Here is a 21,837-nt window from a genome sequence, read left to right as displayed (position 1 = left end):
CAACAGTAAAATAATTTGATTTTTTGATAATTCCGTGGGAAAAATAACATCACTCAAAACTGCTGGCGGCTGAATTAAGATTATCTAACCTCTGACTACTGATACTAAAATAAATAAACAAATGAATAACATATAAAGAACAGGCTTAAAAAACTGGCAATACGAATGGTCCTTCCCCAGTGGTTGTTTTTTTTTTTTACTCAACAAAACATTCTTTACCATCATCACCAATCATATCACCTTGCAGAGCTTGTCAAAATTCATGTAAGCAAATTGCACCGAAAGACATCCAATCTTCCATAAAATCTGTGACCAATGAATTCCCATCACTTGGTCACATAAGTGGATAATTCCTTAAATTAAAAAAGGAAATTTGATGAGAATGCCTGAATTGTTCATGACATATTTACTTGGGTAAAGCTTTTTTTCCCCCAAACAAATAATACAACAATATATTCCAAAGCCTCCTCCTCTGACTGTGGGTGTACTGCACCCACGGTGCCCATTCAATCTCTGCTATAGCTATGATTACTGCCAATTTACACCTCATCCAAATAATCTTGAACAGCTGCATCTGTGTTTATGTGTTAATGAGCATGGATACTCAAAGAAAATGTCTATTCAAACAACATACCACGGGCAAGGTGCACTGCATAAGGATTTCATATTCAGAGAAGCACAAAAATCTTCTTTGAAACCATTTTAAACATCAACCATATGCAGTTTGCCATATGCAGCCAAATTATCCACCTAGTCTGGACTTTGCTAACATGCCATGCCCAGGATAGAGCGGTGACATTTGTTAACTTTCACATCTCTTCAAAATTGTGAAGCTATGTAGATGCGAGCAAAAAATAAGTCTGACACTAAAGTTTTAATGATGATAAACTCCCACATATCACAATTATATGCACAAACGGAGAGATAAATTGACACAGAAATGTTTTTTTTATTTTTTATTTTTTACCTCCGGTCACGCATATTCATCTTTGCTGCAATGCCTGTCACGCTTTGTGAGTCCTCATTAAATGTGATTAACATCTTGGGATACAGTATATTCAGAGCTTTTGCACACGTCACTCTTTCTAAAGTACTGGAGTGATGTGCAACCTCTTGATGCTTTCCAGGTTATAAAACTCCAAGACTAAGTGCATATACAGGAAACGTAAGTGCTTTAATAATGTCCCATAAAATGTAACATGTTTTAAGGCCACGAGTCCTACACAGAATGGGTTCTATCCACATTGGTCATAAAATAAACATAAGATACATTTGAATTTAAATGGCCCTATTTCACATCATTATTTATGACTATGCATCCGGAACCAAACATCAACAGTTCTGCTAAATAAGAAATGAGCAACATGAGCAACATTACAACAAGTCAAGGGGATGTCTGCATTTTTGTCTCTAAAGGTTACTTTCCCACAGTTTTAAGAAGGACAAAATTGCCCACAGGCTTATTTATTTAACTAAATCACATTTAAAGTTTCTTCAGGCTGAGATTCTGTTTTCCCCACAGGCATTGTTGCACTTACTGCAGCTGATAAAATAATAAGGCACTAAAATTAAATGTAGAAGTGTCAGCGCAGTGACCTGTTGGACGGGTTTTTTTTAAATATGATACCACACAAAGTTATAAACTCTGCAATAGTGTTTGACACTGCAATAGAGCCTGCAAAAAGAAAAAGACTTCTTTCCTCCCCTTGAGAAAATCACAGCACGTTGCATAGTGTTTCACAAGCCCTTATTAAACACACCCTGGCATCTTCAATTCATTCCCAAACTATTAAAAGCTCTCTTTAAGTTCAGGCCAAAGATTTTGTGCTGTGACTACTTAACTTCATTTCATAGAAAAAGTACAGGCAGACCAAAGTCTGGAGCTTTACTTAGTATTTAACTTCATCTAAAGATAGTTTGCTCTGCTTGCTTGGTTTTAAGTGAAATGAATTCACTACTGTATGACTATCTTCTGTTGAACACAAAAGGAGACATTTTTAATAAAATACTGTTATCTATAAGCTAGTGTGCTGCAAAACAATGAATAATTTAGAAGATATAACCCTTCCAAACTTACAGTCTTTCACTTCCGCCAGTAGGGATCATTTGATGACATCACCCTGCACTTTAGCTTCTCATCAGATATTCGGTCCAATCAAATGCTCTCTAGTATCTAAAGGGTCCCGCCCCCATAATAGATACTAAAGCTCGCTCACTTGTTCAGGCATTTAGTATTTTGTACATGGTGAATGGCACATAGTTCACTGTATAGGGGATAGGGAATGATTTAGATATCCATTGATAGCACATGATAGAACAGAGTGGATATGCGTAAGACCAAAAAGCGTATCGAACCCTGTATCGCACATATTCTACAAAGAAAGCTGTTTTTTAAAGTAATATGGAGAAAATTAGGAGGAAATGGTGACTTTAAGTAGCTTGATATCGCTGGCTGAGCCGTGATATAATTAAAACACTAATGGCTATTTTAAAAAAGAGAGGAGCTGTTCAATATGTTCAGGCCTGTCTTCCTGTTTCATTGAAAATTCCGTCAACAATAATGCTACACGTTTCAAGACATAGGTCTCTTTTTCCTAAGGTCTCTTTTCCATACAGCCTATGCAAAGTGCTCCTAAAAATCAGAGAATTATAATCATAGACCCTCCTCTTCAGACCCGAGTGCCAAACTGTGGTTTGCATCACCCTCATCATGAGCAATCCAGACATGGCTGAGGGCTTTTAGATGAAAAATTATAGTTAGAAAGGAATAAATACAATTATTGGTGTTAGTGTAGATGGTACTGGCCTTCCGTCTTCAGTAAAAAGTGGCGCTGCATAAACAGAACAACCACTAAGAGACAAGCTATTATCAAGAATGTGACAAACACAGGGATATATACACAGGCAAACCAATCAAATAAAACAAGCAACAGGTGCAGAAAGTCAACTAAACAATAAATAACCATAGAAACAATTGCAAACACAGGAAACTGAACCTAAAACAATGCAAAACCAGCCCAAAACCAGCCCAATTCACATATTATTCATCCTCAGGAAAAAAATGAGTATGTCCAAAATCGTAGAATGTCGTAATGAGTACCCAGACGGTCTACTATTTCCAGTTAGAATTTGAAGTGCAGATCTTTGCACACAGCTAATATTGCCCACAACCCATTGCAAGTTGGCATAGGGTTCGATTAGAACTGAAATAAAGTGTTAAAAGATTACAAACATGGCGGAAGTGTGAGTCTGACGGTGAAGTAGAGATGTTTAGATAGGTTTAAGTGAATAATTATCAGGATCTTACCTGACAAAAAATATATTTGTTCAGTGTTATCCACATTATATTTCATCTGCAGCAGCTTTGAGAACTTTGGTAATAATAAGTTTGGCCATTTATTTTTAAACATATCATCATATTCAAATTGCAAACACCTTAGGAGAGCCTCTGAATGAAATACCCACAACTGGCAGATCGACGTTCTACTACAATTCTTTTGGTACGGTAGGAAATTAAATTAAATTAAATTGATTGTGGCAGGTTTTACCTGTGACAAGATGTAGGGCAGTTTAACGGGAACAGGATGCATGTGACTAAGCGATAGAGCTGTCCGTTAAAGATGACGAAGTAATATGTCCCAAAGCTTGCCTACTATTCTGCTACACACACAAAAAGTATGTACTTTTTCTTCACAAAAAGAGTACATAATTTTAGGACATATTATACAAGTAGGCAAATTGGGACGCAGCAAAAGTTCAACTCAGACTAAACTTCAACATTATTTTGAATAAATAATGATGGAAATTTTCATTTTTGGGTGAAATCTGTCTTTAAATTCTTCCAGTCATAATTTCTGAACATTTGCATTAACTTAACTTTCAAATTTACCATTTTCATCCAATTAAACTGTGCAAGTGTGCAAGTCTGCTTTCACAAGCTGTTCCAACCAAAGTAAAACAATAATTGCATAATGACACTGTAATCCAAGCTTTATGCATTCCTAAATAATGTTTAAACAACAGACAAGTGTTATGTGATTTGCCATGCATATATAATTGTTTACTGTCTTATCTCTGCAAAACAGGTTAAAGGATTTCACAGCATATGGCTAAGACCTAACAACCTCTAACAAATGATGTTCAATTTGATGTTATTCCAGACTTATTTTTTTATGTAAAATGTAGGCTATGTTTGGTTAAACACTGCTTAAAGTCGAGTACACTACTTTCAAATGGAGAATGAAAAGTGTAAAGAACTTCTTTTTTCTTCTTCTTCTTCTTCTTGTTTAAATCAACCCAACCAATGAGCACAAACATCTTTCCAAGGTGACTGGAAATTAAAACATCCTCTAAAGGCAAGTAAATGGCACAGACCCAGACTAACACATCTGGATCAACAGATAACCTAAAACATCTGGAAGGAGAATTTGTTGGCCTCTGAGCACTACCAAGAAGGAGTCAATGCCATGGCTTGGCATGTGTGGGACTGATGACCACAGGTTTAAGAGGTCATAAAATACAGATAATTATTACAACACTGAGTGTACAACACCTGTTGTCAGTATGATACACTTTATTGCTCCCTATATATTAACTGACACTAAAATCTGGTAAATGTGCATTGTTAACCTTGAGGTCAGAACAGTGTATTTGTACAATATGTGAGAGACCCTGTGTCAGGTGCCTTTGGGTTCCCTTGAGTGGGAGATTGTTGAAATCCTTTTAGTCTTATAATGGAATCTATAGCTCAAATATATCTTCAAACTGACTGGTGTCACATTGAGTGCTACACTAAACACTAAACTACATATTTTGCTTCCTGCAAAAATAATTCCTTTATCAAACTGTGTATCATATTAATACGTATATCAAATTGAATGTATCAAAAAAATGAATGACGAAATGAATACCCCTTGGAAAAACTCTTAACCTTAATATTTAGGGGAAAATTATTAAGCAGCTTGAATATTCGATCTACAAGTTCCAGAGAAATAAGCTTATAGGTGTTTATTTGAGAAAAGGGTATGTACCTTGTATCTTCTTCTGTATATAATCAATTAATATGCTTCTTTGGCAAACTGCCTGTTTTATTTTATTCTCAAAATCTGTGTGGCAAAACAGTGTTGGCAATATAAAACACACCGTTTTGTGTGACATAAATTAAATAAATTCAGCTTTTCAATTAAAACTCTTATTTCACGAGTTCACACTTACAAATAAGTAAGATAGTATGCACATATATATATATATATATATATATATATATATATATATATATATATATATATATATATATATATATATATATATATAGGCGTCCTCTCGTGTTTATATGATTAGATGTGGTAATTGGTGATGACGAGTCGATTGGATAGAATATTTGTATGTGCTCCTTTCGAACATTGTTGATGAAACATCATGACTGCTGCATGACTGGTCTAATCTTCATACAATGTAGGTGTATTCATCTGCTTTGAGTTTATTCACCTTATCACAACCTTCCTTTTTTGGAACACACACACACAAATAAAACAAACAAATCCAGTTTGCGCTTGCCCATTTAACGGCAGCAAATGGTGACTTTCATAAAATATATATATATATATATATATATATATACATATATATATATATATGAATTCTAAAGCAGATGCAAACGTGTCACAATAATGCTATGCCAATACCCAGCAACTTCACACAGCCATTAAAAAGGAGTGGATTAGCATTCCACAGGCCACAATCAACAACCTGATCAACTATGCGAAGGAGATGTGTTGCACTGTTTTTCAGACCAATAGTAGGAAGTGAGGCAAAATCTCACAATAAAATAACAATGTTATTTTGTTATTTTGTAACAATGTTAACAATGTTACAACAATGTTAAAAATAACAAATACATTTGCTACTTAAAGGGTTAGTTCACCCAAAAATCAAAATTCTGTCAATAATTACTTATGTCGTTCTACACCTGTAAGACCTCCGTTCATCTTCCAGAACACAACTGAAGATATTTTTGTTGAAATCCGATGGCTCAGAAAGGCCTTCATTAACCCCAATATCATTTCCTCTCTCAAGACCCATAAAAGGCACTAAAGACGTCATTACAAAGATTATCTTACTACAGTGGATCTACAATCATTTTATGAAGCAACGAGAACAGTTTTTGTGCGCAAAAAAAAATTAAATAACGACTTATATAGTGATGGGCCGATTTTAAAACAAAGCTTCGATTGGTTATGGATCAGCATATCGATTCATGATTCGGATCGCATGTCAAACCGCCAAATTGCTGAAATCACATGACTGTGGCGATCCGAATCATGAATCAATGCACTGATTCATATCGGTTCAAATCTTTGTTTTGAAATCAGCCCATCACTATATAAGTCGTTGTATATATATATATATATATATATATATATATATATATATAGTTTTTTTTTTTTTTTTTTTGCACACAAAAACTATTCTCTTCATAAAATTATTGTAGAATCACTTTTAATGACGTCTTTAGTGCATTTTATGGGTCTTGAGAGAGGAAATGACATTGGTGTCAATGAAGGCCTTTCTGCGCGTGCTCAGTGCGCGTAGTTGTAACCCTTTAGTCGTTCACCATGCCAGACGTAGTGTGATGACATTTCACAAAATATACGGATTGGCTGTACACACGAAAACGCAAGAAAGCGCAAGAATGTTGTTTTCAGATTTATCCACTCTGGGACCCGGTTTCAGAAAATATCGGATTCATGCTTCCAAAGCTCCAGATCCATGTGGACGAAATGCTGATACAATACGAAATGTATGCGTTTACAGCTAAACTCGTCTCCGTGTGGACGGGGCCTTAGAGTGGACATTTATTGTGGCCAGCCAAAGGCACACCTGTGCAATTATCGTGCTGTCTAATCAGCCTATTGATATGCCACACCCTTAAAGTTTCTAATTTTATTCAGTGCAGTAACAGTTTTGTGGATTTTCTGTATCAAAGCACATAGCATCTCAAATAAAAAAGAGGCATTTTCAGCTAGTTAAAACGCTTATTCATTCACACATCCTTTTTCATTTCATGCTAAATTAATTTCGTCATGTCAAAATGTAGCATATCCTGAAGCCTCAATTTAAATTTCTGGTACAAGAACCACAGGGCTGCAAACCCTATGACACATGGGAATGTAAACATGCAGCACATGTAAATAATTTTCTTTATATTAAAAAAAAAAACTACTTTTGAGTCAACACAGCAATATGGTAGAATTTCAGCTGCTCTAAACAGTGCTCTACAAGGGAACACCTCTCATCAGATATATAAACTGCCTTACAAAAAAACTTTTTTTGCCCACTGATTAATATACAGTCATAAAAAGACAACCATCCCCCAGAGACAACTCTGACTTCTACTCGGGATAAATCAAAAAAGCAGAATGTGCCAGTATGTCACTGTGGTTGGAATATTAGGTTTCTGAGTAGCTGGAGGGCTTTTACATCCATCACAGAATGGTAAAACATCCAACCTCTTACCACTAGGAAATTAGTTCTTTTTAAATGAGTCTTGTGATATTCAGTGCTTCACATTCTGTACATGCAAATTCGGAAGATGCTTGGGGGTCTCCAATACAAAAGGATTTTTTTAATCTGTTCTGGAATCTCCATGAGAACTTTTATTATTTAATATTATTACCTCATAGTGTTCCATTGCAGGATAATTTCATGTTGAAATAACATCATAAAAACACCCCATCATGAACGAGTATACCAATTGAAACCGCCAACGCTACACCTTGTTTCTCTCATCAGCCTCTCTTGCTTTAGGGGAAGGTTCCTCAATTTTACTAGAAGGAAAAGAATTTCAACAACGTAGCCAATTTTAGTGATTTGCTACAGAGAAAACTTGGCCTGGAACTGGGTAACATTGAATTTTTTTTAACATAATCTGCTATACAACACAGTGGTTACAACCACAAAGTAATCATCCACAGGTCAGAGTACATCTTCATAGCTAGTTGTGAGGGAATACGCGAAATAATCCAAAAGTACTATATAGCTTTCATAGTTTGCTATGTACACTGCAGTGCAATTCTAATTTAATCAAAAAGACCTGATAGTCCAAATTTCATATATATCCATGACAGTGTTTGAATGAGCCATCCAGCTCTAGGCAAAACTTTTTAGTGTTACATTAAGATTTTACTTTAAGAAGTGTATATACGTGTTTAAAATTAAACATTTCACAATCTACAACTGGATGTGATTTTTATACTCCACCAAGCATAACCTTATTCCCTTTAGGTTTATTCAAGTGTGCTAGGACTTATTTTTAAACAAAAAAATAAGAAAGTAGACTTTCAGTCTACTTTTATGTCCTTCTCAGAAATATACTTAAAATTAAAATCAAGTATACTTGACTTATACTGAGAGGAAAGTCCAAGTATATTTGGAACAATACATGTACTCAATCTTTTGACTGAGATATACTTAAAAGTATAATTAAGTATTCTAAGTATAGTTTTTTCACATGATTTTTTTTTTTTACATACTGTCTTATAAACGTACATTGTTTATTAAAGGTCCCGTTCTGCGCGATTCAATCTTTCAAACTTTAGTTAGTGTGTAATGTTGCTGTTAGAGCATAAATAATACCTGTAAAATTATAAAGCTCAAAGTTCAATGCCAAGCGAGATATTTTATTTAACAGAAGTTCCCGTTCAAAGCCTACAGCGAACGGCCAGTTTGGACTACAGCAGGAAGTGCAGGGATGTAATGACGTCACTAGAACCGTTTGTTGACTAACCCTCCGCCCACAAGAACACGCAAAATAGGGGGTGTGGTCTTGTTGCTCTCCCACGTGGAGAAGAGCGTGCATTCAGCACTTGCATCTCCCCGTTATGGTAAGAGGCGGGACATTTCCGGGCAAAGTGCGCTAAGCTGCTGTCCAATCACAACACGGGAAGCGCTGGCCCAATCAGAACTCGTTACGTCTTTCTGAAGGAGGGACTTCATAGAACAAGGAAATCATCAGGCCGTTTTTAGGACAGAGGAAACAGCGCGGTACAGATAAGTAAATTGTGTGAAAAATACTGTTTTTTTACACGCGAAACATGAACTCATGTTATATTGCACACTGTAAACACAACCAAAGCTTCGAAAACACACGAAGAATGGGACCTTTAATTAATAAAGAAAACAGATATGTTATTAATTCTTAGTATCTAAATTTTGTGCTGTCTAGTCCACCTTTAGTTTACATATGAATTTACTTTAGATCAACTTTACTCTTTCATCGCTGAATTCATCACTGACTGAATTTTCCGTCTAAACATGTTTCCTTTCAAACGCTTCACTCAATGCTGCATGAAGTGCATATGGGAAAGTGTCTTACCATGACCCGTTGTTTAAACACGTCAATGAAATTCCCAAATGTGTTTGGCTGACTAGCAAGAGACGATTCTGTCCCTTTTTCGCTTGCTCGCTCACCAAATCTACATGATCCTGAAGCGCGCTCCGTCATTTCTTCAGCTCACACAGGGAATGATGATGAATCTCTGGGTCTGCGGACTTCGAGCAGCCAGCCTGTGATCGTTCCTCACATGACAGTAAATCCATAACAAGAAATGTATCAAGGGGGCTAGGGTCAGTTTGACTTGCACCATGAACGAGAGATCCCCAAGCGTAGTAAGATTGAGCGTTGACAATACATTTTGGTCCAAAAATAACAAAAAATACGACTTTATTCAGCATTATCTTCTCTTCCGTGTTCCTCAAATAAAGATTCAAATGGTCATGCATAATAAAACTGGCAAACTGCTGAAATCCTGTGACATTGGCTATATGAATCACGAATCAATCTGCTGATTCACGATCGTTCAAATCTTTATTTGAGGTTTTAAAACAAACGGGGAAGAGAAGACAATGCTGAATAAAGTCGTATTTTTTTGTTATTTTTGGACCAAAATGTATTGTCGACGCTTCAAAAGAGTCTAACTAACCAACTGATGTTACATATGGACAACTTTGCATATGGACAACTTTGATGATGTTTTCATTACCTTCTGGAAATGGACAGCAAGTGGACATACACTCACATTCAAAGGAAAGCCCTCGGACTATATCTAAAATATCTTAAACTGTGTTCCGAGGATGAACGGAGGTCTTACGGGTGTGGAACGACATTGGCGTGAGTCACCCCATTCACCCCTCTACTCTCAGGGTTTATTTGGACGCTCTTTCGGCTTGCCACCCCCTGGTGGATGGGGTACCGCTTGGGAGGCATCATTTGCTCGCTTGCTTCATTCGTGGGGCTGGGCAGTGCTGTGCTGATGTCCCAGGATTGGAAAAGACCTGACGGCTTACAGCTGGGCTCATCTATTTATAGCCTTATGTAGCAGGTGCGCTGATGACGTTACCGACCAAGGATATAATACCTCCAGGTCAGTTAGATTGACGTGTTTAACCAATTCAACTCTGCACCCCACCTGTGGGTCCAATTTTGCATTATAATGTAATAATTCGAAATATACTGCAGAGCTGAAGTGTACACACTTTTTCACAGCGGGCCGTGATAAGACACTTTCCCATATGCACTTTGTGCAGCATCTCGTTTCGCTTGATCGGAGAACAGGGTTACAGTCAAGTAACCCTGAGAGTTTTCACTGTTAAACTAAAGGGGAAACTATTATACATCTTCTGAAAGAGTACATAATCTCTAGTCAAACCACAGGTGAAGAAGCAGCAGAAACAAGTGATACACTGTAAAAAAAAATTGGTTGTTTTTTGTTGGTTTAACTTAAAAAAGTAAGTAACCTGGTTGCCTTAAATTTTTGAGTTTATTGAAATTAAAAATTTGAGTTGATACAATGAAGGACATTTGTTTAATAAATAGAAACTCAAAATATTTTTGTATCTAAACCACATTAAAAAAAATGATAAATCATGAAAATAGCCCTATTTGGCATGTTTCACTGCGTAATCAGAAATAACACACACACAATTACCCAATATGCTTACAAAATCTTTTAATAATATTTTAATAAAAGTTATCCAATCTCAAAAAATGTTCATTGTATTAACTCAAAATTTCAATTTCAATGAACTCAAAATTTTAAGGCAACCAGGTAACTTTTTTTCTAAATATTTTTACAGTGTAGCAGTTTGCTTGAGCAAATGTAAAACAATGTGATTATCAAACATTAAACAGCATATAAATAAAAACTGCCTTACATTCCCAAATGAAACCTTGACCCAAGGAGAAGGAAATGACGTTGAAGCTTTAGAGGTGTTAATGGACTCGATCTGCTCCATTTGTGTTTTGATCACAACTCATAGCTCTCATCTTCACTTAACTAACGTATACGAGGGTACACTTCAAAGTGTTCTTTTATAAACTTTTTTTTGTATTAAGTAAAAGTGTACGTATAAGTTCACTTGTAGTAGAGATGCAGTGCAAATGAGAAACTTGTTGTGCACTTACTACTGTTACTCATAGTACTTATAAACGTACTTTTATATACTATATACATTATTGAAACAGTATACTTGCAAGTTATACTTACTGCAGAAAAGTACACTTAAACATATACAACATTAACAATAAACATGAACAATATAGTACACTTCATAAAAGGAACTTGAAGTATACTTTATTTTCATAAGGCTGTACTATATGAGCTCCAAATTGTTTCACAAGCTCCACAAAATCACCAAAAGGTTTAAAATTAGGGCTTTCTAAAGGCTCAAACTCAGTAAACACAATCAATCACTAAATGCAAGTCCAATAGCTCTCTTGAAATGGGGATAAATTATTGAAAAGGGAGTTTTTTGTCCTAGACACTCATTGATCCGATCCTAGAGTGTGTGGGCCAAATTAAAGCATGAAAGTCTTAAACTTCTTAATTGGGGCCACAAAGTTTAAGAGGACATGTTCAACATGACAACTCTGATAAGCAATTTCTTTGCCATTATCTCAGGTATAATGACAGTAAAACTATCCAGCCACACTGTTAATCTATGGCCCTACTTAATCATGTCAATACAGTTATACTGTTGTTTAGACCTTTGTAGCTGCAACCACAAATCCCTCTGAATCTTTCGTTCGAAATGAACGAAACTAGCAGACAACTTTAGTTTTTGAAAACAGTCCAGGCCTATAATGATGCATCTCTTTCAAAAGACTCCACAAAAGATGTTAAATTGATATCATAAACTTAGTAATATACAAAGTCCTTTCATATTTGCATTCAGTTACAGCTTATTCTGAGAGTCCTAGGACATGGAAAGGTCATTCGTTCACCCCTGATATTTCACATGAAAGTCTTTTTTGATTTTGTGGAAGGAAGGTCATCCTCAGAAAATTAGAAATTCCCCTGTCTGTTCTTTGGCATCTGAAGATCAGTGTGGTCAGCAGGTAGATCTGTCTAAACCACCACTGCAAAAAGGTCATCTCACACTGGGCCATTATTTGGGGTTCAACGATCTGATATGAACCCTGCTGGACAAGCACAAGAAAGCTGACATGATAATTTACGACACGCTGTTGTTAAGACTAGTGATCTTAAGTGATTAGAAGCTTGTTTATAATGCAGTCTGTCACCCATACATTGATTTGGTCACGCTTCATATACAATATATGTTTACAGTGCCTACCAAAAGTAGTACCTCTCAGACTGTGAGAATCAAGATTATCTGGTCTGATGAACCTCAGTTCCAAGCTTCATGCATGTAAGAAAGCACTGCTCATCGCCTGCACAATACTACCAAAGTGTGGTGATAACAGCATCATGCTGGGGGGTGGGAGGTGGGGGTGTAAGCAGCGAGGTGAGGAACCGTGAGAGGGGGCTGGTGACGAGAGCTAATGAGCGACAGCTGCGCACCATAACGGTCTTGTCTCATGGAGGAGTGATGGGAGCATAAAAGAAGAAGCAACGACAGTGCAAGACGAGAGAGGACCAGGCCTGGATTTTATGTTATGGTTTTGTTTATGGTTTACTATGTGTGTGCAGTAGTCCATGAGGCGCTGCCCGCATTACTTTCGTTTTGTTTGTTTTGTTGGATTGAAGTCTTTTAAATTTTCGCCGGTTCCTGCCTCCTTTTTCCCATATCATCGAACTTGCTACGGGGTGTTTTTCAGTGGCAGGGCCTGGGGGACTTAGCAGGGTAGACAATGACCCCAAGCACAAAAAAATGCAAGATTGGTTTATGGGAAATTTCCTTGAATGGCCCAGCCAGAGCCCAGACTTGAACCCAATTGAAAATCTCTGGAGAAATTTGAGAAATTGTCCCCATCCAACCTGACAGACCTTGAAAGAATCTGAGGAAAAGTAAAAGCTTGGCACATCATACCTAAAAAAATTAGAGACTATAATGTTAATTTAATTAATTAGTTATGGGAAAAAAGAATGTGTTAAAATTATTAACACGTTTAAGGCATTAATTAGTGCAACAACTCACTGTCTGAATTAGACTCACTGCCGTTAGAATGCATACATAAAGTGGGTACGGAAAGTATTCAGAACCCCTCAAATTTTTCTCTCTATGTTATATTGCAACTATTTGCTAAATTATGTAATTTCATAATACATTTTTTCTCATTAATGTAATATTACAAGAAAAAACTGAATTGTTGACATTTTTGCAGATTTATTAAAAAAGAAAAACTGAAATATCTTATGGTTCTAAGCAGTGGAGGACTTGAGCCCCATGCCCCTTTGAAAATGAAGATCCTCTCCTGTTCTGTCAGGTTGGATGGTAACCGTTGGTGGACAGCCATTTTCAGGTCTCTCCAGAGATGCTCAATTGGGTTTAAATCAGGGCTCTGGCTGGGCCATTCAAGAACAGTCACAGAGTTGTTGTGAAGCCACTCCTTCATTATTTTAGCTGTGTGAAGGGGTCATTGTCTTGTTGGAAGGTGAACCTTCGACCCAGTCGAAGTTCTTGAGCACTCTGGAGAAGGTTTTCGTTCAGGATATCCCTGTAATTGGCCACATTCATCTTTCCCTCAATTGCAACCAGTCATCCTGTACCTGCAGCTGGGAAAAAAAACAGCATGATGCTGCCACCACCATGCTTCACTGTGGGGACTGTATTGGACAGGTGATATTTTTCTCCACACATACCGCTTAGTATTAAGGCCAAAAAGTTATATCTTGGTCTCATCAGACCAGAGAAACTTATTTCTCACCATCTTGGAGTCCTTCAGGTGTATTTTTTAGCAAACTTTCATGTGTCTTGCACTGAGGAAAGGCCACTCTGCCATTAAGCCCTGACTGGTGAAGGTCTGCAGTGATGGTTGACTTTCTACAACTTTCTCCCATCTCCCGAATCTCTGGAGCTCAGCCACAGTGATCTTTGGGTTCTTCTTTACCTCTCTCACCAAGGCTCTTCTCCCCCGATAGCTCAGTCTGGCCGGACGGCCAGCTCTAGGAAGGGTTTTGGTCATCCCAAACATTTTCCATTTAAGGATTATAGTGGCCACTGTGCTCTTATGAACCTTAAGAGCAGCAGAATTATTTTGTAACCTTGGCCAGATCTGTGCCTTGCCACAATTCTGTCTCTGAGCTCTTCAGGCAGTTTATTTGACCTTTGCTCTGACATGCACTGTGAGCTGTAAGGTCTTAATATAGACAGGTGTGTGGCTTTCCTAATCAAGTCCAATCAGTATAATCAAACGCAGCTGGACTCAAATGAAGGCGTAGAACCATCACAATATTGTCTGCTTTTGCTAATTTTTGCCAACATAAATTACCTATAAATCCAGAGCAGAACTGTTGTGCATTCCTGAGCAACACACAGCGGTGCTTCATTTTTGTGGTGAATGAATCCACATTTCGAGAGAATCAGTTGGGTCAACCAATGATTCAACAACCCATTCAAAAAGACAGCAATTTACTTAATTCCTAAATGAATCTGCTGTTTGAACAAATAGATTATTTTTTTTATCCAAAGATACTTTTTGTAATGTATATTTGATGGCTTTGCTCATTTCACACAATAATGACTTAAAATGCTCTTTTTGGGGCCATTTCTCAGCCCAATTAGATTAGATTAATTAATTTTCCAATGTAATTAAAGAGATACTTTAGTCAGGAATACACTGCTGTTTTGTCTGTGTGAGAGAGATTCAGGGCAATAATACCCAGCAGCACCTCACACTGTGTATTACAAGCTTTTGTGATTAGCACTCTAATCTGAGATTTTTCCTCCACCCTGGTGGTCCATTTGACATTTTTAACACCCATGAGGAAGTCTTTGCTAACATTTGTGTGAGTATAAATACAAAAAAAAAAATATTTTTCTCCAAAGAGAAGAAAGAAGATTTATTTTTGTTGTTGTTGTTGTTTTTGTGAGCAATCTTTAAAATTAGGGATGTCAAATATACTAGTGCATAATATATGCGTAATATACTATAACAGTTCTACTTTTTTTTATTTATAGTAATAACATTGGCTATATTTTTTCATTTATCCGCCATAACACAAAAATAATTATTTACTGGCCAGAATATGAATATCAAAATATGTGTCCATACTTAAATACAAATAAGACATTTTGAACAACACAAGTAAATGATGACAGAATGTTCATTTTTGGGGGAACTAATCCTTTTATGTGAAACAAGCATTGGGTGAAATATTTTAGAAAAAAAAAGAAGTAATAGCAATACTATCAAGTGCACAAAAATACTGTAGTTTGATGTGACTTAAACAGTCTTTAACCTCATCAACTAAAGATATGAAAACTGTTCTCTTTAATTTTATCCCTTTAATTTATCTTTCTATCTTAATGATGCACAATTATATGGTTAGTTGGGTTGCATTTTTTGGTTGCAACCCACCAGAACCACTGTCCTATATCATAACATCTGAGGTAATGAGTCTGCTAGGCATTCTTTCCAAATACTTTGCATTTAGGGAGATTGCAGGCTCTCATGTAACTTTGAGGTTGTGGAATGCTCCACATTATTTACTCCACAAAATTTTCCCTCATTTGAGCATCCAAGGAAATCCCTCAAAATGAATCACTGAAAACAATGAGAAGACTTGAAAAGCATTCTTATATTTGATTATGTCCAGACCTAATTCCACAAAGCAGTGAGGGGAGGTGGTGGGGGAAGCAAGAAAGAGGCATATTTTGAGATATAAAATGGGTGATAATGGCTGCTAACAACATTGAACCAGAACAGGAAGCTGAGAGCGATAATAATCGTACAACATATGCCAAGCTCGTCAATGAACTAAAGGTTCTGCTTATTTAAACTGGCATATACTTCAAGGAGTCCAAAAAATCTAACAGCACAGCCTCCAAATTCCTCCATACAATACATTTTTTTTGTTATGAAAGGATGTATATTCAACTCTCCAGACAGATGTTTCAACTTTCCTGGAGGTGTTCAGTTTCATTTGCCTTGAGGCAAGATTTTTGACGATTTGTAGAACAATACAAAAGCAGAGTGACAATGCCAGAAGCCGAAAGATAAGCTGTCAGTTGGATGGATGTGTTTGCTTAAGGAACGTGTTGAAGGAGAAAGAGCTTAACTATAAAAACATATTAAATTACATTCAGCAGTCTTCTTACCTAGGTCTCCTGAAGGTAAGGCCATATTGCTGGCATGCTAGGCCGACAGTAGGCGTGTACACAATGGGCATGAATCTCTCTACATCTGAGATCAAGATCCGGTAGAACAGCTTCTCGTTACGGTCCTGAAGGCCCATCAGAAATACGTATCTGTAAGAAAATGAAACATACATACAACAACATGCATTAAAGCCATGACCTTTTTATAACAATAGTCAGCAAATGCTAAAGTAAAGGATAATAAGAATGCAACTAAAACTAGAAAGCAGGACAGACACAGGGTACAGAGAGTATCTTTAGGACCTTCGCTGGGATTACTGCTCCATATTTAAGGGAGGATTACCCAAACCACATACCAAACCATTTAAAGCTGGCGTCACAGCTTTAGATTTTATTTTGGTCATTTTGTTGTTAACGTTTCCTGCCAAAATGGAGCTTCTCAAAACAGTGACAGGCAATCGGAGCAAAATGTCAGACACATTTGTTTAATCGGTCAGCCCTCTTCAATTCTTAATCTGTGACTACGACAGAGAAGGACAAGATTTCAGCAACAACAGTCAGCAAGTGTGACATCCCTGACCTATTTTTGAGTCGTTCTGATTCAGCTAGTGTGACACCAGCTTAAAGCAGAAACAGACAAGCCAACGTCCACAATTGAGTAGGAAGGTGAGTAAAGGCAATATGAGGACTGCGGAGAAAATGGTTGAGACAGAATGAAAGAAAGACTAATAATAAACTAAATGCTGAGGAAATCACTCTGATAAAAAGTATAGAAAATCCCCTTAAGGGCCCTATTTTAACGATCCAAGCGTATGGTGCAGGTGCTCTTAGAGTGTGTTTGAATCCACTTCTGCTAGTTTAACAATGGAAAAAATGGTTGCCGTGCCAGGCGCATGGTCCAAAAGGGTTGTACCGAAAGAGTCATGGGTGTGTTTTGGGTGTGTACAATAAACCAGACTACAAATCAGATCAGACTGTTATCTCCCATTACCTTTAAAAGCCAGGTGTGCTTGCACCATAACACGGATTCACTGAAAAATATAGACACTCTCAACCTAATGAGTCAGTTTAAATACATGTGTGCATTGCCATGATTGGTCAAATAATTTGCCAATTCAATTTGTCACTAATGCAAATAGGTAAGTATTTCTGATACATGCTATAACTATCCATATGATATGTAGGCCTTTTTATCTTTTTGTACACAATAAAAACCTTTTACATTGTAATCCTTTTATTTGTAATATTTGGCATGTTTGTGTGCTGCTGCAAGTCCCTGTTTGTGTAAGTCCCTGTACACGTTGTGCACCCATCTATAGGCACAAATTAGTAACACGCCTTTAAAATAACAACAACAAGAAAAAATGACTTTAGACCAGGTTTTGTTGGTCAATGACGCAATCGTTTTCAGTTGCCTCAAAGTAGCAACACACCAATAATGCAATTTTTGGAAAGTACTGCATAATACATAGTACAGCATAACTTTCGGTAATTATAGTGTAACTATAAAGTAAGTATATGGGAACAATATGTAATATTGGGGGAATAAAGGGGTAACTATTAGGAAAATTTACAAATGATTTATACTGTAAGTATTTTTTTAATTAAGGGGTAATTATACTGTGAGTATTTTTTAATGAAGGGGTAATTATACTGTAAGTATTTTTTAATGAAGGGGTAATTATACTGTGAGTATTTTTTAATGAAGGGGTAATTATACTGTAAGTATTTTTTAATGAAGGGGTAATTATACTGTGAGTATTTTTTAATGAAGGGGTAATTATACTGTGAGTATTTTTTAATGAAGGGGTAATTATACTGTAAGTATTTTTTAATTAAGGGGTAATTATACTGTAAGTATAGTTGTGTTTTGGATTTTAAATACCATATAAATATAGCTACATGATATTATATATATATATATATATATATATATATATATATATATATATATATATATATATATATATATATATATATATATATATATATATATATATATATAATAAGTTAAAAAAGTCACAGTATGTTAATTTATATATTATATATAACAAATTAAAATACTGTGATTTTTTTTTACTTTTATTATTATTATTATTATTATTATTATTATTATTATTATTATTATTATTATTATTATTATTATTATTATTATTATTATTATTATATCATATGATATTGTTTTTATTACCACATTGGGAGATTTCTTATTTTGATGTAACAAACATTTGTATTGTAAAGTTGGTTGACAGCATAGGGAGATTCAGTTAGATTCACACTCACACTCACATTCACATCAGATTCAATATCAGAAGATAGAAATTACATAAAAATGCCAACCAAAGTAGCTCAGAAATGACCAAACCGTCACATTAAAAAGTCTTGACCATGTGCTGGTGCTTGAAACAAAGCTCAAGAATAGAATAATTGGGGGTTTTCCCTGCTTATGTCAAAACGTTAGGAAAAATACACAAAAAATGCCCCCAGAGATCTTAGACACAAGTTCCTTGTTATAGAAATACGTTCAAGAGAAATACGTTCATGTTCTACATCTGACCCAAATTACCAAGACCACGTCACATTCCCCATCAGTGCGAGCAAGCTTTCCATCAAGGCAAGAGCATAATATCTCTCTTGTTTGGCTCAGAAAAAGTGTGCCCACCTTCCTCAGGCAGAAGGAAACTAACAGATGTTTACCAGGACTGTAAAGTGCACAAGGTGGGATGAGAACAAATCTAACTCTACCTGAAAGTGTCAGCTCTATTGTGACAGACAACAAATTTAGACCACAGTGCTCTGAGGGTGAAAGGTGTGAGTGATATTTTGGCACCTTGTTACCTAACAAGATCTCATGAGAGTCAACCAAATGTCATTCTTGAGACTCGCCTCAGCTAGAACCTGGCTGGACTGGCAAAGCCAACTGCTGTAAAGCTCTATGAATTCCCAATAAACTATTGGGAGTAATGGCTTTCACAGAGTTTATACTGTTATTATATTGTGAAGGGGAAAGGAGTACTTTAAAATGAGGTGCTTAGACCATGTTAACAAGCGTGATAATTCTGGGAACATTTTCTTTGCATTACTTTAATTTAGACATACTTTCTTTATGTAACAGGTGTCTAAAGTATTCGGTAACTAATTAATAAATGAATTGCTGTTGGTGCAAATAGTTTATGGCTTTGTATCAGTAGAAACCCTGCAGTATATTTAAATGATTGTGCCCCCCCCCCCCCCCCAATTCCCCCTGAGGCAAGAGATTAATGCATTTGATTGCTGAAAAATTCCTCCGATGACGCAAATTGACGATATTTGCGTCATCTGAGGAATTTTTGGCCAAAGGCTAAAGACTACAGCCAGTAGAGGGAGCCATTTCCGCATGTTTTCAAACTGTGCATGGGGTATGGGAGATCGCACTCACAGCTCAGCTCGCAGCTGCAGCCATTCATTTAAATGGAGCTATGCTGAGCAATGTAAGTGTTTTAACTTCTCAAATTAATTTCTATGAAAGTAAATCTTCCAAAGGCATGAACTGAAAGCGCGCCAGACTGCACATGCGCCGTGAATGTATGCCGCGGTCGTGATTACCTCAGCTCTCATCACGAGAGCTCATTCAGCTCATTCATGACGTTAAATGTAATCTGACTCCTGCAGTGTTAGTGCTGTGACACTTGCGCGGTGACTCACTCATTATATTAAACAGACACGTTCAGTATTTAATTGTAGTGTCTGTTCTCCAACTCAGTCACAGTAATCCTGTAGCAGTGGCTTTGGGAGTGGCTTCACAGGGCAGTGAAGCATTCTGGGAATTGTTGATTTTCATCCCCATGAGAAAAAAATACATTTTCTGTCTTTCCTCAGTCTAGAAGGCACCAAATTCAAAAATAATTTCACATTTCTACTACATTAATGACCCAGTTTACATATTCATCTTCCCAGCGCTGAAGTACCCTTTTAAGCAGAAGATTAAAAGTTTGTAAAGGATGGGTTGTGGTGTATTTTCTTTAAAATACTGACCAGTTTCTTCTTGTTTTCCGTATTTGTTCAATTCAACCCAGAAAAGGAACTTAATAGTTCTCTAGATAGGAATTGTCTTCCATTCATAAATGAATGAATGAAAGAATGGATATTATCATCTGTAGCAGATTTGGGTGGCTCGCCATCAAACTTGAAGTTTTTCAGATAACAGATGGTACGAAATAAAATCTATTTGAACACTTATCTACACTCCTAAGCTTTTCTCAACTGTATTTCTTTGACTCAGATCGCGAAAATTAGCTTACGTCTTTTCTCCTCTGTCATTCTCAGCTCTCTCTCTCGATGTTACGCAAGCACGCCCATATAAACTCATGCAGGGCGCGTGATGACGGAGAGCTCTCATTAGTCAGTCACTAATCAACGAAATAACTTAAAATCAACTTTTCTTTAAACGTTCTTGATTAACTTTTACACTTATTTTCAACATTTATAAGGGAAATATGATGTTAATAAAATGTGAATAAATAAAATGTAACTCCCTTTATTTAATCCGGGGTTAAATTTATTACGGCATATTTCTTTCTTTCTTTTGAGCCACTGTGACAGGCATTCTGCAGACATTTTGCTCATCCCTAAGTTTTGATCATTCATTTGTATTTCTTATTTCACTTACTTTGTATAGTATTTATAATCAATATTATTCTATTAATGATCCTGCAAGTTTAACATGATGGTGGTCCGACAGTGAGCCTGAAGTGGTGGTCTGATATCTGTAAATCTGATTTTACTATCTGGGATTTTGCTTACAGTTTTGTACCCCCCACTTTGAAAATGTCTCCTGCACCCCTGGATCCACACTTTCTATGCTGCTGTATGTGTAAGGCTACACAATATTCAAGAAAAGTTTAATAATACAATATGTGATATGATACTGCTTTAATAAAATGGTATGGTAATGAGGTACAACAATAGTGTAAAATCAATTAAAATGATGTATATTAATATATGTTAAAACTGAAAATGATACAAGCCAAATGTTTTTAGTTCGTTTGGCAATAAATCATTAACAGCATCTGCAGGTGCCTTGGGCTGAATCCTCCTTTCATTAGTTTGTTATGAGAGTGTCCTGATGGCTTGTTAATCATCTCACATATGCATACATCACCTAAACTCATCATTCAGTTGTTGCAAGTCATTGTGAAATATGCAAATCATGATTTGTACAATTTGATACATTGCGCAGCCCTAATGTGTAAGTATTTGTAGTGATATAAGTAAAAATGCTGACACCAGTCAAGTACT

The 21,837-nt window shown here is 36.3% G+C and overlaps 1 protein-coding gene across 1 annotated transcript in view; it reads right to left on the bottom strand.

Moving 5' to 3' along the window:
- Positions 1 to 21,837, bottom strand: part of me1 (malic enzyme 1, NADP(+)-dependent, cytosolic) — a 109,009-nt gene that overhangs the window by 51,214 nt on the left and 35,958 nt on the right. The window contains exon 3 of the mRNA XM_067448384.1: positions 16,561 to 16,710. Coding sequence (XP_067304485.1) covers positions 16,561 to 16,710 — 150 coding nt within the window. The remainder of the gene's footprint in view (positions 1 to 16,560; positions 16,711 to 21,837) is intronic.

The sequence above is a fragment of the Pseudorasbora parva genome, chromosome 7, assembly GCF_024679245.1.
Source record: "Pseudorasbora parva isolate DD20220531a chromosome 7, ASM2467924v1, whole genome shotgun sequence".
Taxonomy (NCBI): Eukaryota; Metazoa; Chordata; class Actinopteri; order Cypriniformes; family Gobionidae; genus Pseudorasbora; species Pseudorasbora parva.
This window is presented reverse-complemented; position numbering and strand designations above follow the sequence as displayed.